We start from the raw sequence: 13,439 nt of genomic DNA, 5'->3' as shown, positions 1-13,439 counted from the left end.
ACCAGGAGGGACAGGGCAGAAACCAGGACAGAAACCAGGAGGGGCAGGACAGAAACCAGGAGGGAAAGGGCAGAAACCAGGAGGGAAAGGGCAGAAACCAGGAGGGACAGGACAGAAAACAGACGATATAGGACAGAAACCAGGAGGTACAGGACAGAAACCAGGAGGTACAGGGCAGAAAACAGAAGATATATGACAGAAACCGTGAGGTACAGGACAGAAACCCAGAAACCGTGAGGGCGACACAGAAAAGGAGGTGGGGAGACCAGAAAGAGGGGTGTGTTAGATGGGCGGCTGAGGGAGAAGAGAGCCCTGGATAAGTACAAGAGGCCGGGGGCAACTCCAAGGACACGCACCGTCCAGAATGCAGCCTTCCTCGGTCCGGCACACGCACACCTCGGGGCTCAGCACGTCCTCGATTCGTATCTGTGGAGGCAGAAAAGAAAAGCACGTGTAAGAACAGCACCAGAGCTGCTAATCTTAGCCTAGGAGAGCGCTTTACCAAAGAACAGCACCAGAGCTGCTAATCTCAGCCTAGGAGAGAGCTTTACTAAAGAACAGCACCAGAGCTGCTAATCCCAGCCTAGGAGATCGCTTTACCAAAGAACAGCACCAGAGCTGCTAATCTCAGCCTAGGAGAGAGCTTTACCAAAGAACAGCACCAGAGCTGCTCATCCCAGCCTAGGAGAGAGCTTTACCAAAGAACTGCACAGAGCTGCTAATCCCAGCCTAGGAGAGCGCTTTACCAAAGAACTGCATAGAGCTGCTAATCCCAGCCTAGGAGAGCGCTTTACCAAAGAACAGCACCAGAGCTGCTCATCCCAGCCTAGGAGAGAGCTTTACGAAAGAACTGCACAGAGCTGCTAATCCCAGCCTAGGAGAGCGCTTTACCAAAGAACTGCACCAGAGCTGCTAATCCCAGCCTAGGAGAGAGCTTTACCAAACAACTGCACCAGAGCTGCTCATCCCAGCCTAGGAGAGAGCTTTACCAAAGAACTGCACCAGAGCTGCTCATCCCAGCCTAGGAGAGAGCTTTACCAAAGAACTGCACAGAGCTGCTAATCCCAGCCTAGGAGAGCGCTTTACCAAAGAACTGCACAGAGCTGCTAATCCCAGCCTAGGAGAGCGCTTTACCAAAGAACAGCACCAGGGCTGCTGTAAGGAAATGGCTCCCTGTTGCAGTTACCCCCCACTTTTTGCCCGATACTGATTTGACTGAGAAGTGTGCTGGGACCCTGCTAACCAGGCCCCAGCACCAGTGTTCTTTCACCTAAAATGTACCATTGTCTCCACAATTGGCACAACCCTGGCACCCAGGTAAGTCCCTTGTAACTGGTACCAAGGGCCCTGATGCCAGGGAAGGTCTATAAGGGCTGCAGCATGTCTTATGCCACCCTAGGGACCCCTCACCCAGCACAGACACACTGCTTGCCAGCTTGTGTGTGCTGGTGGGGAGAAAAAGACTAAGTCGACATGGCACTCCCCTCAGGGTGCCATGCCAACCTCACACTGCCTATGGCATAGATAAGTCACCCCTCTAGCAGGCCTTACAGCCCTAAGGCAGGGTGCACTATACCACAGGTGAGGGCATAGGTGCATGAGCACTATGCCCCTACAGTGTCTAAGCAAAACCTTAGACATTGTAAGTGCAGGGTAGCCATAAGAGTATATGGTCTGGGAGTGTGTCAAAAACGAACTCCACAGCTCCATAATGGCTACACTGAATACTGGGAAGTTTGGTATCAAACTTCTCAGAATAATAAGCCCACACTGATGCCAGTGTTGGATTTATTAAAAAATGCACACAGAGGGCATCTTAGAGATGCCCCCTGTATTTTACCCAATTGTTCAGTGCAGGACTGACTGGTGTGTGCCAGCCTGCTGCTGAGAGACAAGTTTCTGACCCCATGCGGTGAGAGCCTTTGTGCTCTCTGAGGACAGAAACAAAGCCTGCTCTGGGTGGAGATGCTTCACACCTCCCCCCTGCAGGAACTGTAACACCTAGCAGTGAGCCTCAAAGGCTCAGGCTTCGTGTTACAATGCCCCAGGGCACTCCAGCTAGTGGAGATGCCCGCCCCCTGGACACAGCCCCCACTTTTGGCAGCAGGTCCAGGAAAGATAATGAGAAAAACAAGGAGGAGTCACTGGCCAGTCAGGACAGCCCCTAAGGTGTCCTGAGCTGAGGTGAGACTGACTTTTAGAAATCCTCCATCTTGCAGATGGAAGATTCCCCCAATAGGATTAGGGATGTGCTCCTCTCCCCTCAGGGAGGAGGCACAAAGAGGGTGTAGCCACCCTCAGGGCTAGTAGCCATTGGCTACTAACCCCCCAGACCTAAACACACCCTTAAATTTAGTATTTAAGGGCTCCCCAGAACCTAGGAAACTAGATTCCTGCAACCTAAGAAGAAGAGTACTGCTAAGCTGAAAAACCCTGCAGAGAAGACGGAGACAGCAACTGCTTTGGCCCCAGCTCTACCGGCCTGTCTCCCCACTTCTAAAGACACTGCTCCAGCGACGCTTTCCACAGGGACCAGCGACCTCTGAAGCCTCAGAGGACTGCCCTGCATCTAGAAGGACCAAGAACTCCAGAGGACAGCGGCTCTGTTCACCAAAGACTGCAACTTTGCAATAAAGAAGCAACTTTGAAACAACTTGCGTTTCCCGCCGGAAGCGTGAGACTTGGCACTCTGTTCTCCACAAGTCGAGCCGGGGGCGTCGGGTGCAATAACTTCAGGGAGGACTCCCCGGCGACTGCGAGACCGTGAGTAGCCAGAGTTGACCCCCCTGAGCCCCCACAGCGACGCCTGCAGAGGGAATCCCAAGGCTCCCCCTGACCGCGACTGCCTGCTTCTAAGAACCCGACACCTGGTAGGGACCCTGCACCCGCAGCCCCCAGGACCTGAAGGATCCGACCTCCAGTGCAGGAGCGACCCCCAGGTGGCCCTCTCCCTTGCCCAGGTGGTGGCTACCCCGAGGAGCCCCCCCTTGCCTGCCTGCATCGCTAAAGAGACCCCTTGGTCTCCCATTGCTTTCTATTACCAACCCGACGCTTGTTTGCACACTGCACCCGGCCGCCCCCCGTGCCGCTGAGGGTGTACTTTCTGTGTGGACTTGTGTCCCCCCCGGTGCCCTACAAAACCCCCCTGGTCTGCCCTCCGAAGACGCGGGTACTTACCTGCTGGCAGACTGGAACCAGGGCACCCCCTTCTCCATTGAAGCCTATGCGTTTTGGGCACCACTTTGACCTCTGCACCTGACTGGCCCTGAGCTGCTGGTGTGGTAACTTTGGGGTTGCTCTGAACCCCCAACGGTGGGCTACCTTGGACCCAAACTTGAACCTCGTAGGTGGTTTACTTACCTGCAAAACCTAACAATACTTTACCTCCCCCAGGAACTGTGAAAATTGCACTAAGTGTCCACTTTTAAAACAGCTATTTGTGTTTTAGGTGAAAAGTATATATGCTACTGTAATTATTCAAAGTTCCTAAAGTACTTACCTGCAATACCTTTCAAATGAGATATTACATGTAGAATTTGAACCTGTGGTTCTTAAAATAAACTAAGAAAAGATATTTTTCTATAACAAAACCTATTGGCTGGATTTGTCTCTGAGTGTGTGTTCCTCATTTATTGCCTGTGTGTATGTACAACAAATGCTTAACACTACTCCTTTGATAAGCCTACTGCTCGACCACACTACCACAAAATAGAGCATTAGTATTATCTCTTTTTGCCACTATCTTACCTCTAAGGGGAACCCTTGGACTCTGTGCATACTATTCCTTACTTTGAAATAGTGCATACAGAGCCAACTTCCTACACTTACTTTGAAATAGTGCATACAGAGCCAACTTCCTACAGCTGCTAATCGGAGCCTAGGAGAGCGCTTTACCAAAGAACTGCACAGAGCTGCTAATCCCAGCCTAGGAGTGAGCTTTACCAAAGAACTGCACCAGAGCTGCTAATCTCAGCCTAGGAGATCACTTTACCAAAGAACTGCACAGAGCTGCTAATCCCAGCCTAGGAGAGAGCTTTACCAAAGAACAGCACCAGAGCTGCTAATCTCAGCCCAGGAGAGCGCTTTACCAAAGAACTGCACAGACCTATGTTTATGTAGTTTACTACAGCGCACGAACCAGCCGTGAAGATGTGTCTCGGCGCTGTCAGTCAGAGTGCTGGGATTAAAATCAGACTCTCTTACACTGCTTCCTGGATTTAACATAATCAGAAGAGACGCGGGTATGAGAAGGCGAGTTATTCCAAGAGATCGGGCCAGGTAAATACAAGATATACCTTGTCAGTCGGACACAGGGACCGGAAGCAGGGCTTGACCCCTTGAGTGCAGACTCCTGACTGCAGAGTACTCTTTAAGGTGTCCGTCAGTGAATTGTGTGTAAAGCAACACATTTTAAATATTCACCTTTTCGTAACTGGCCCCAATGTAGAGCTCTCAGTAAAGGTTCAGAAGCAGCCCCGGGAGGGAGATTACAAACAAGCAATGAGGATGTGTTTTCAAACACCTCCAATCTGGACATTTTAAGGCACCACGCATGGGTACAGCCAGGCTACCACAGACTCTGGACATTAGATGGCACCACGCATGGGTACAGCCAGGCTACCACGGACTCTGGACATTAGATGGCTCCGCGCATGCGTACAGCCAGGCTACCACGGACTCTGGACATTAGATGGCTCCGCGCATGCATACAGCCAGGCTACCACGGACTCTGGACATTAGATGGCTCCGCGCATGCGTACAGCCAGGCTACCACGGACTCTGGACATTAGATGGCTCCGTGCATGCGTACAGCCAGGCTACCACGGACTCCGGACATTAGATGGCTCCGCGCATGCGTACAGCCAGGCTACCACGGACTCCGGACATTAGATGGCTCCGCGCATGCGTACAGCCAGGCTACCACGGACTCCGGACATTAGATGGCTCCGCGCATGCGTACAGCCAGGCTACCACGGACTCTGGACATTAGATGGCTCCGCGCATGCGTACAGCCAGGCTACCACGGACTCTGGACATTAGATGGCTCCGCGCATGTGTACAGCCAAGCTATCATGGACTCTGGACATTAGATGGCTCCGTGCATGCGTACATCCAGGCTACCACGGACTCTGGACATTAGATGGCTCCGTGCATGCGTACAGCCAGGCTACCATGGACTCTGGACATTAGATGGCTCCGCGCATGCGTACAGCCAGGCTACCACGGACTCTGGACATTAGATGGCTCCGCGCATGCGTACAGCCAGGCTACCATGGACTCCGGACATTAGATGGCTCCGCGCATGCGTACAGCCAGGCTACCACGGACTCTGGACATCAGATGGCTCCGTGCATGTGTACAGCCAGGCTACCACGGACTCCGGACATTAGATGGCTCCGCGCATGCGTACAGCCAGGCTACCACGGACTCTGGACATTATGGACTCCAGACATTAGATGGCTCCGCGCATGCGTACAGCCAGGCTACCACGGACTCTGGACATTAGATGGCTCCGCGTATGCGTAAAGCCAGGCTACCACGGACTCCGGACATTAGATGGCTCCGCGCATGCGTACAGCCAGGCTACCATGGACTCCGGACATTAGATGGCTCCGCGCATGCGTACAGCCAGGCTACCATGGACTCTGGACATTAGATGGCTCCTTGCATGCGTATAGCCAGGCTACCATGGACTCCGGACATTAGATGGCTCCTTACATGCGTATATCCAGGCTACCATGGACTCCGGACATTAGATGGCTCCGCGCATGTGTACAGCCAAGCTACCATGGACACCAGACATTAGATGGCTCCTCGCATGCGTACAGCCAAGCTACCATGGACTCTGGACATTAGATGGCTCCGCGCATACATAGAGCCAAGCTACCATGGACTCTGGACATTAGATGGCTCCGTGCATGCGTACAGCCAAGCTACCATGGACTCCGGACATTAGATGGCTCTGTGCATGCGTACAGCCAAGCTACCATGGACTCCGGACATTAGATGGCTCTGCGCATGCGTGCTGCCAGGCTACCATTGACTCGGCAGCTGTTTATCCTACTTCCTTCATTTGACTGGTAGCGCACAATCAACTCATCACACAACCATTTCAGGGCACTTTTGTAACAAAAAGATGATGCAATGGTGAGGCCTGTGGTTCTGGGTGGTGTGGGTGACTCATGGTGGTATAGATTCTGTCTGGCGATCAATATCTGGTGGGATACTGGAGCAAGTCCCAGCCTGCTCCCTTCAGGGAGAGAGATGGTCACCAGTGGATAATCCAATGCTACAAGGGATGCTGGAGCCGGGCTGGTGCAGGGAGGCACTTCGGTTATATATGTAAGATCCCTGTACCCAAAGCAGTGGCACAGAAATACTGAAATAAACTAGTTCTTGTTGCAGTTCAATGCACAATTCCAAACAAATACAAGAGAGGTAAAGAAAGTAAGAGAGGGGTAGTAGGTGAGGCCAGTGAAGCCGTTTGTAGTAGCGACTTAAACTTTTCTTTGTGGAACAATGTGGGAGATATTTAGATACAAAACTAGTGAGGAGGGCTAATGATTTGTTACAAAGATAGTGGTGAACAGTAGTGTTTTTGGTGTGAGTAGCATGTGCGGCGCTGTAGATACACGTTCTTCAAACTCCTACCATCTCGTGTTCCGCTTGAACATCTGCGAGCTGTTTTTCTTTGAAGAAGTCTTCAGAGTTACAGGATGAACTGGGACGCCTGCCTTAGTGGGCAACACTCAACAAGATGCACAAGCAGTCTGCCACTGATACCCGACATCTTCAGCGAACAAGACCTCTTTGGTGCAGAGGGAGGAGAGGACACCAGCCCTTCGGACACTCTGCTGCAGCAAGCCACACCCAGCCAGAGGCCATCTCACCCAGCGCATGCGACCCACAGGAAGTTGCAGAGGCTCCTCCAACCTTGAGGACCAGCAGCTCTTGAATGAAGAGCACACCCAGGGCCACAAGTACAGTTGGCACAGACACTCCTTCCAAGCATCACAGGATGCCTCACACTAAGACAGAGTGCTGCTCCCATGAGGGTCGAGTGTCAAGCTCCACTCACAAGACACTTCTACCTCCATGGTCTCGACTGCATTTGGGATCCAGTCGCACCAGGTAAAAGCCTTGGATTCAAGGAAGGACCCATCAACAGCATCAACCCCTCCCATTTGTGGCGGCCCATGGAGCACAAAGCCACCAAGAAGCCTCAACACCACCCAAAAATGAAGGCACTATTAACGCTGGTGCCCAGGCCCCAGCTAATACCTCTAAACAGCTCCAGTTTGCCTGCATTGAAACAGGGAACATTCTTCCTTATCTAGGATCCCTTTCATCAAGACATTCATGAAGGGTCTCAAGAGGATCACACCTCCCAGGGAGCCCCCGCCCCTGCATGGAACCTTCATGTCATGCTCAGTCGGCTCATGGGTCCTCCCTCGAGCCCCTGCCCTCATGCCCTTCAAAGTTCCTCTTATGGAAGGAGGCATTCCTGATAGCCAGAACTTCTCTCAGACACATCTGTGAGCTGCAGGCACTTACCCTACAAAAACCCTTTGTAAGGAAATGCCTCCTTGGCATGGTTGCCCCCTGACTTTTTGCCTTTGCTGATGCTATGTTTACAATTGAAAGTGTGCTGAGGCCTGCTAACCAGGCCCCAGCACCAGTGTTCTTTCCCTAACCTGTACTTTTGTATCCACAATTGGCAGACCCTGGCATCCAGATAAGTCCCTTGTAACTGGTACTTCTAGTACCAAGGGCCCTGATGCCAAGGAAGGTCTCTAAGGGCTGCAGCATGTCTTATGCCACCCTGGAGACCTCTCACTCAGCACAGACACACTGCTTGCCAGCTTGTGTGTGCTAGTGAGGACAAAACGAGTAAGTCGACATGGCACTCCCCTCAGGGTGCCATGCCAGCCTCTCACTGCCTATGCAGTATAGATAAGACACCCCTCTAGCAGGCCTTACAGCCCTAAGGCAGGGTGCACTATACCATAGGTGAGGGTACCAGTGCATGAGCATGGTACCCCTACAGTGTCTAAACAAAACCTTAGACATTGTAAGTGCAGGGTAGCCCTAAGAGTATATGGTCTGGGAGTCTGTCAAACACGAACTCCACAGCACCATAATGGCTACACTGAAAACTGGGAAGTTTGGTATCAAACTTCTCAGCACAATAAATGCACACTGATGCCAGTGTACATTTTATTGTAAAATACACCCCAGAGGGCACCTTAGAGGTGCCCCCTGAAACTTAACCGACTGTATGTGTAGGCTGACTAGTTCCAGCAGCCTGCCACACTAGAGACATGTTGCTGGCCCCATGGGGAGAGTGCCTTTGTCACTCTGAGGCCAGTAACAAAGCCTGCACTGGGTGGAGATGCTAACACCTCCCCCAGGCAGGAGCTGTAACACCTGGCAGTGAGCCTCAAAGGCTCACCCCTTTGTCACAGCCCAGCAGGGCACTCCAGCTTAGTGGAGTTGCCCGCCCCCTCCGGCCACGGCCCCCACTTTTGGCGGCAAGGCTGGAGGGAACAAAGAAAGCAACAAGGAGGAGTCACTGGCCAGTCAGGACAGCCCCTAAGGTGTCCTGAGCTGAGGTGACTCTGACTTTTAGAAATCCTCCATCTTGCAGATGGAGGATTCCCCCAATAGGGTTAGGATTGTGACCCCCTCCCCTTGGGAGGAGGCACAAAGAGGGTGTACTCACCCTCAGGGCTAGTAGCCATTGGCTACTAACCCCCCAGACCTAAACACGCCCTTAAATTTAGTATTTAAGGGCTACCCTGAACCCTAGAAAATTAGATTCCTGCAACTACAAGAAGAAGGACTGCCTAGCTGAAAACCCCTGCAGAGGAAGACCAGAAGACAACAACTGCCTTGGCTCCAGAAACTCACCGGCCTGTCTCCTGCCTTCCAAAGATCCTGCTCCAGCGACGCCTTCCAAAGGGGCCAGCGACCTCGACATCCTCTGAGGACTGCCCCTGCTTCGAAAAGACAAGAAACTCCCGAGGACAGCGGACCTGCTCCAAGAAAGGCTGCAACTTTGTTTCCAGCAGCTTTGAAAGTACCCTGCAAGCTCCCCGCAAGAAGCGTGAGACTTGCAACACTGCACCCGGCGACCCCGACTCGGCTGGTGGAGATCCAACACCTCAGGAGGGACCCCAGGACTACTCTAAGACTGAGTACCAAAACCTGTCCCCCCTGAGCCCCCCACAGCGCCGCCTGCAGAGGGAATCCCGAGGCTTCCCCTGACCGCGACTCTTTGAATCCTAAGTCCCGACGCCTGGGAGAGACCCTGCACCCGCAGCCCCCAGGACCTGAAGGACCGAACTTTCACTGGAGAAGTGACCCCCAGGAGTCCCTCTCCCTTGCCCAAGTGGAGGTTTCCCCGAGGAACCCCCCCCTTGCCTGCCTGCAGCGCTGAAGAGATCCCGAGATCTCTCATAGACTAACATTGCGAACCCGACGCTTGTCTCTACACTGCACCCGGCCGCCCCCGCGCCGCTGAGGGTGAAATTTCTGTGTGGGCTTGTGTCCCCCCCGGTGCCCTACAAAACCCCCCTGGTCTGCCCTCCGAAGACGCGGGTACTTACCTGCAAGCAGACCGGAACCGGGGCACCCCCTTCTCTCCATTCTAGCCTATGCGTTTTGGGCACCACTTTGAACTCTGCAGCTGACCGGCCCTGAGCTGCTGGTGTGGTGACTTTGGGGTTGCTCTGAACCCCCAACGGTGGGCTACCTTGGACCAAGAACTGAACCCTGTAAGTGTCTTACTTACCTGGTAAAACTAACAAAAACTTACCTCCCCCAGGAACTGTGAAAATTGCACTAAGTGTCCACTTTTAAAGTAGCTATTTGTCAATAACTTGAAAAGTATACATGCAATTGAAATGATTCAAAGTTCCTAATGTACTTACCTGCAATACCTTTCAAACAAGATATTACATGTTAAATTTGAACCTGTGGTTCTTAAAATAAACTAAGAAAAGATATTTTTCTATAACAAAACCTATTGGCTGGATTTGTCTCTGAGTGTGTGTACCTCATTTATTGTCTATGTGTATGTACAACAAATGCTTAACACTACTCCTTGGATAAGCCTACTGCTCGACCACACTACCACAAAATAGAGCATTAGTATTATCTATTTTTACCACTATTTTACCTCTAAGGGGAACCCTTGGACTCTGTGCATGCTATTCCTTACTTTGAAATAGCACATACAGAGCCAACTTCCTACATTGGTGGATCAGCGGTGGGGTACAAGACTTTGCATTTGCTGGACTACTCAGCCAATACCTGATCACACGACAAATTCCAAAATTGTCATTAGAAATTGATTTTTGCAATTTGAAAAGTTTTTCTAAATTCTTAAAAGACCTGCTAGGGCCTTGTGTTAGATCCTGTTTAGCAATTCTTTTAGAGTTTAAAAGTTTGTTAAAAGTTTGAATTAGATCCTAGAACTAGTTTTAGATTCTTAAAAAGTATTCCAACTTTTAGAAGCAAAATGTCTAGCACAGATGTGACTGTGGTGGAACTCGACACCACACCTTACCTCCATCTTAAGATGAGGGAGCTAAGGTCACTCTGTAAAATAAAGAAGATAACAATGGGCCCCAAACCTACCAAAATACAGCTCCAGGAGCTTTTGGCAGAGTTTGAAAAGGCCAACCCCTCTGAGGGTGGCAACTCAGAGGAAGAGGATAGTGACTTGGAGGAAAATTCCCCCCTACCAGTCCTATCTAGGGAGAACAGGGTCCCTCAAACCCTGACTCCAAAAATAATAGTCAGAGATGCTGGTTCCCTCACAGGAGAGACCAACACCTCTGAAATCACTGAGGATAACTCCAGTGAAGAGGACATCCAGTTAGCCAGGATGGCCAAAAGATTGGCTTTGGAAAGACAGATCCTAGCCATAGAGAGGGAAAGACAAGAGATGGGCCTAGGACCCATCAATGGTGGCAGCAACATAAATAGGGTCAGAGATTCTCCTGACATGTTGAAAATCCCTAAAGGGATTGTAACTAAATATGAAGATGGTGATGACATCACCAAATGGTTCACAGCTTTTGAGAGGGCTTGTGTAACCAGAAAAGTGAACAGATCTCACTGGGGTGCTCTCCTTTGGGAAATGTTCACAGGAAAGTGTAGGGATAGACTCCTCACACTCTCTGGAAAAGATGCAGAATCTTATGACCTCATGAGGGGTACCCTGATTGAGGGCTTTGGATTCTCCACTGAGGAGTCTAGGATTAGATTCAGGGGGGCTCAAAAATCCTCGAGCCAGACCTGGGTTGACTTTGTAGACTACTCAGTAAAAACACTAGATGGTTGGATTCAAGGCAGTGGTGTAAGTAATTATGATGGGCTGTACAATTTATTTGTGAAAGAACACCTGTTAAGTAATTGTTTCAATGATAAACTGCATCAGCATCTGGTAGACCTAGGACCAATTTCTCCCCAAGAATTGGGAAAGAAGGCGGACCATTGGGTCAAGACAAGGGTGTCCAAGACTTCAACAGGGGGTGACCAAAAGAAAGGGGTCACAAAGACTCCCCAGGGGAAGGGTGATGAGACAACCAAAACTAAAAATAGTAAAGAGTCTTCTACAGGCCCCCAAAAACCTGCACAGGAGGGTGGGCCCAGAGCCTCTTCACAAAACAATGGGTACAAGGGTAAAAACTTTGATCCCAAAAAGGCCTGGTGTCATAGCTGTAAACAGCATGGACACCAAACTGGAGACAAGGCCTGCCCCAAGAAAGGTTCCACTCCAAACTCCCATCCAGGTAACACTGGTATGGCTAGTCTCCAAGTGGGATCAACAGTGTGCCCAGAGCAAATCAGGGTCCACACTGAAGCTACTCTAGTTTCTGAGGGTGGGGTGGATTTAGCCACACTAGCTGTCTGGCCGCCTAACATGCAAAAGTACAGACAGCAACTCTTAATTAATGGGACTAGAATAGAGGGCCTGAGGGATACAGGTGCCAGTGTCACCATGGTGACAGAGAAACTGGTTTCCCCTGGCCAATACCTGACTGGAAAAACTTACACAGTCACCAACGCTGACAATCAGAGAAAAGTACATCCCATGGCAATGGTTACTTTAGAATGGGGAGGGGTCAATGGCCTGAAACAGGTGGTGGTCTCCTCAAATATCCCAGTGGACTGTCTGCTTGGAAATGACCTGGAGTCCTCAGCATGGGCTGGGGTAGAACTAAAAACCCATGCAGCAATGCTGGGTATCCCTGAACTGGTGTGTGTGAAAACAAGAGCACAATGCAAGGCACAGGGTGAACAAGTAGAGCTGGAGTCTGGAAGAATGGCCCAGCCTACCAAGAGGAAAGGAAAGTCAGTTGGGAAACCAACTGCAACACAGCCAAAGAAAGGGAACCTCTCTTCTCAGGAAGAAGTTCTGCCCTCTGAGGGAACTGAGCCTTTGGAGCTTGAACCTTATCAGGTTGAGCTCTTAGGCCCAGGGGGACCCTCAAGGGAGGAGCTGTGTAAGGGACAAGAAACCTGTCCCTCTCTTGAAGGCCTTAGGCAGCAAGCTGCTGAAGAGTCCAAGGGCAAGAAAAATGGAACACATAGGGTCTATTGGGAAGGTGGACTCCTGTACACTGAGGCCAGAGACCCCAAACCTGGGGCCACTAGGAGAGTGGTAGTGCCTCAGCTGTTCAGAGAGTTCATCCTAACATTGGCCCATGACATTCCCCTTGCTGGACATTTGGGACAAACCAAGACGTGGGAGAGGCTAGTCAACCACTTCTACTGGCCCAATATGTCCAACATGGTTAAGGAGTTTTGCCTCTCCTGCCCCACCTGTCAAGCCAGTGGTAAGACAGGTGGGCATCCAAAGGCCCCCCTCATTCCACTTCCAGTGGTGGGGGTTCCCTTTGAAAGAGTGGGTGTGGACATAGTTGGTCCACTAGAACCTCCCACAGCCTCAGGAAATATGTATATCCTGGTAGTAGTGGATCATGCTACCAGGTATCCTGAAGCTATTCCCCTTAGGTCGACTACTGCCCCTGCAGTAGCCAAGGCCCTCATTGGTATTTTTACCAGAGTGGGTTTCCCTAAGGAGGTGGTGTCTGACAGAGGTACCAACTTCATGTCAGCATACCTAAAGCACATGTGGAATGAGTGTGGAGTGACTTATAAATTCACTACACCCTACCATCCACAAACTAATGGCTTAGTTGAGAGATTCAACAAGACATTAAAAGGCATGATCATGGGGCTCCCAGAAAAACTCAAAAGGAGATGGGATGTCCTCTTGCCATGTCTGCTTTTCGCTTACAGAGAGGTGCCACAGAAGGGAGTAGGATTCTCACCCTTTGAACTTCTGTTTGGTCATCCTGTAAGGGGACCACTTGCTCTTGTTAAAGAAGGCTGGGAGAGACCTCTCCATGAGCCTAAGCAAGACA

The 13,439-nt window shown here is 51.0% G+C and overlaps 1 protein-coding gene across 1 annotated transcript in view; it reads right to left on the bottom strand.

Annotated features, from left to right (window-relative positions):
- Nucleotides 1-13,439, bottom strand: part of GPKOW (G-patch domain and KOW motifs) — an 85,253-nt gene that overhangs the window by 20,562 nt on the left and 51,252 nt on the right. Inside the window, exon 9 of the mRNA XM_069209319.1 lies at nt 357-426. Within this exon, the coding sequence (XP_069065420.1) occupies nt 357-426 (70 nt within the window). The remainder of the gene's footprint in view (nt 1-356; nt 427-13,439) is intronic.

The sequence above is a fragment of the Pleurodeles waltl genome, chromosome 10 (genome assembly GCF_031143425.1).
Source record: "Pleurodeles waltl isolate 20211129_DDA chromosome 10, aPleWal1.hap1.20221129, whole genome shotgun sequence".
Taxonomy (NCBI): domain Eukaryota; kingdom Metazoa; phylum Chordata; class Amphibia; order Caudata; family Salamandridae; genus Pleurodeles; species Pleurodeles waltl.
This window is presented reverse-complemented; position numbering and strand designations above follow the sequence as displayed.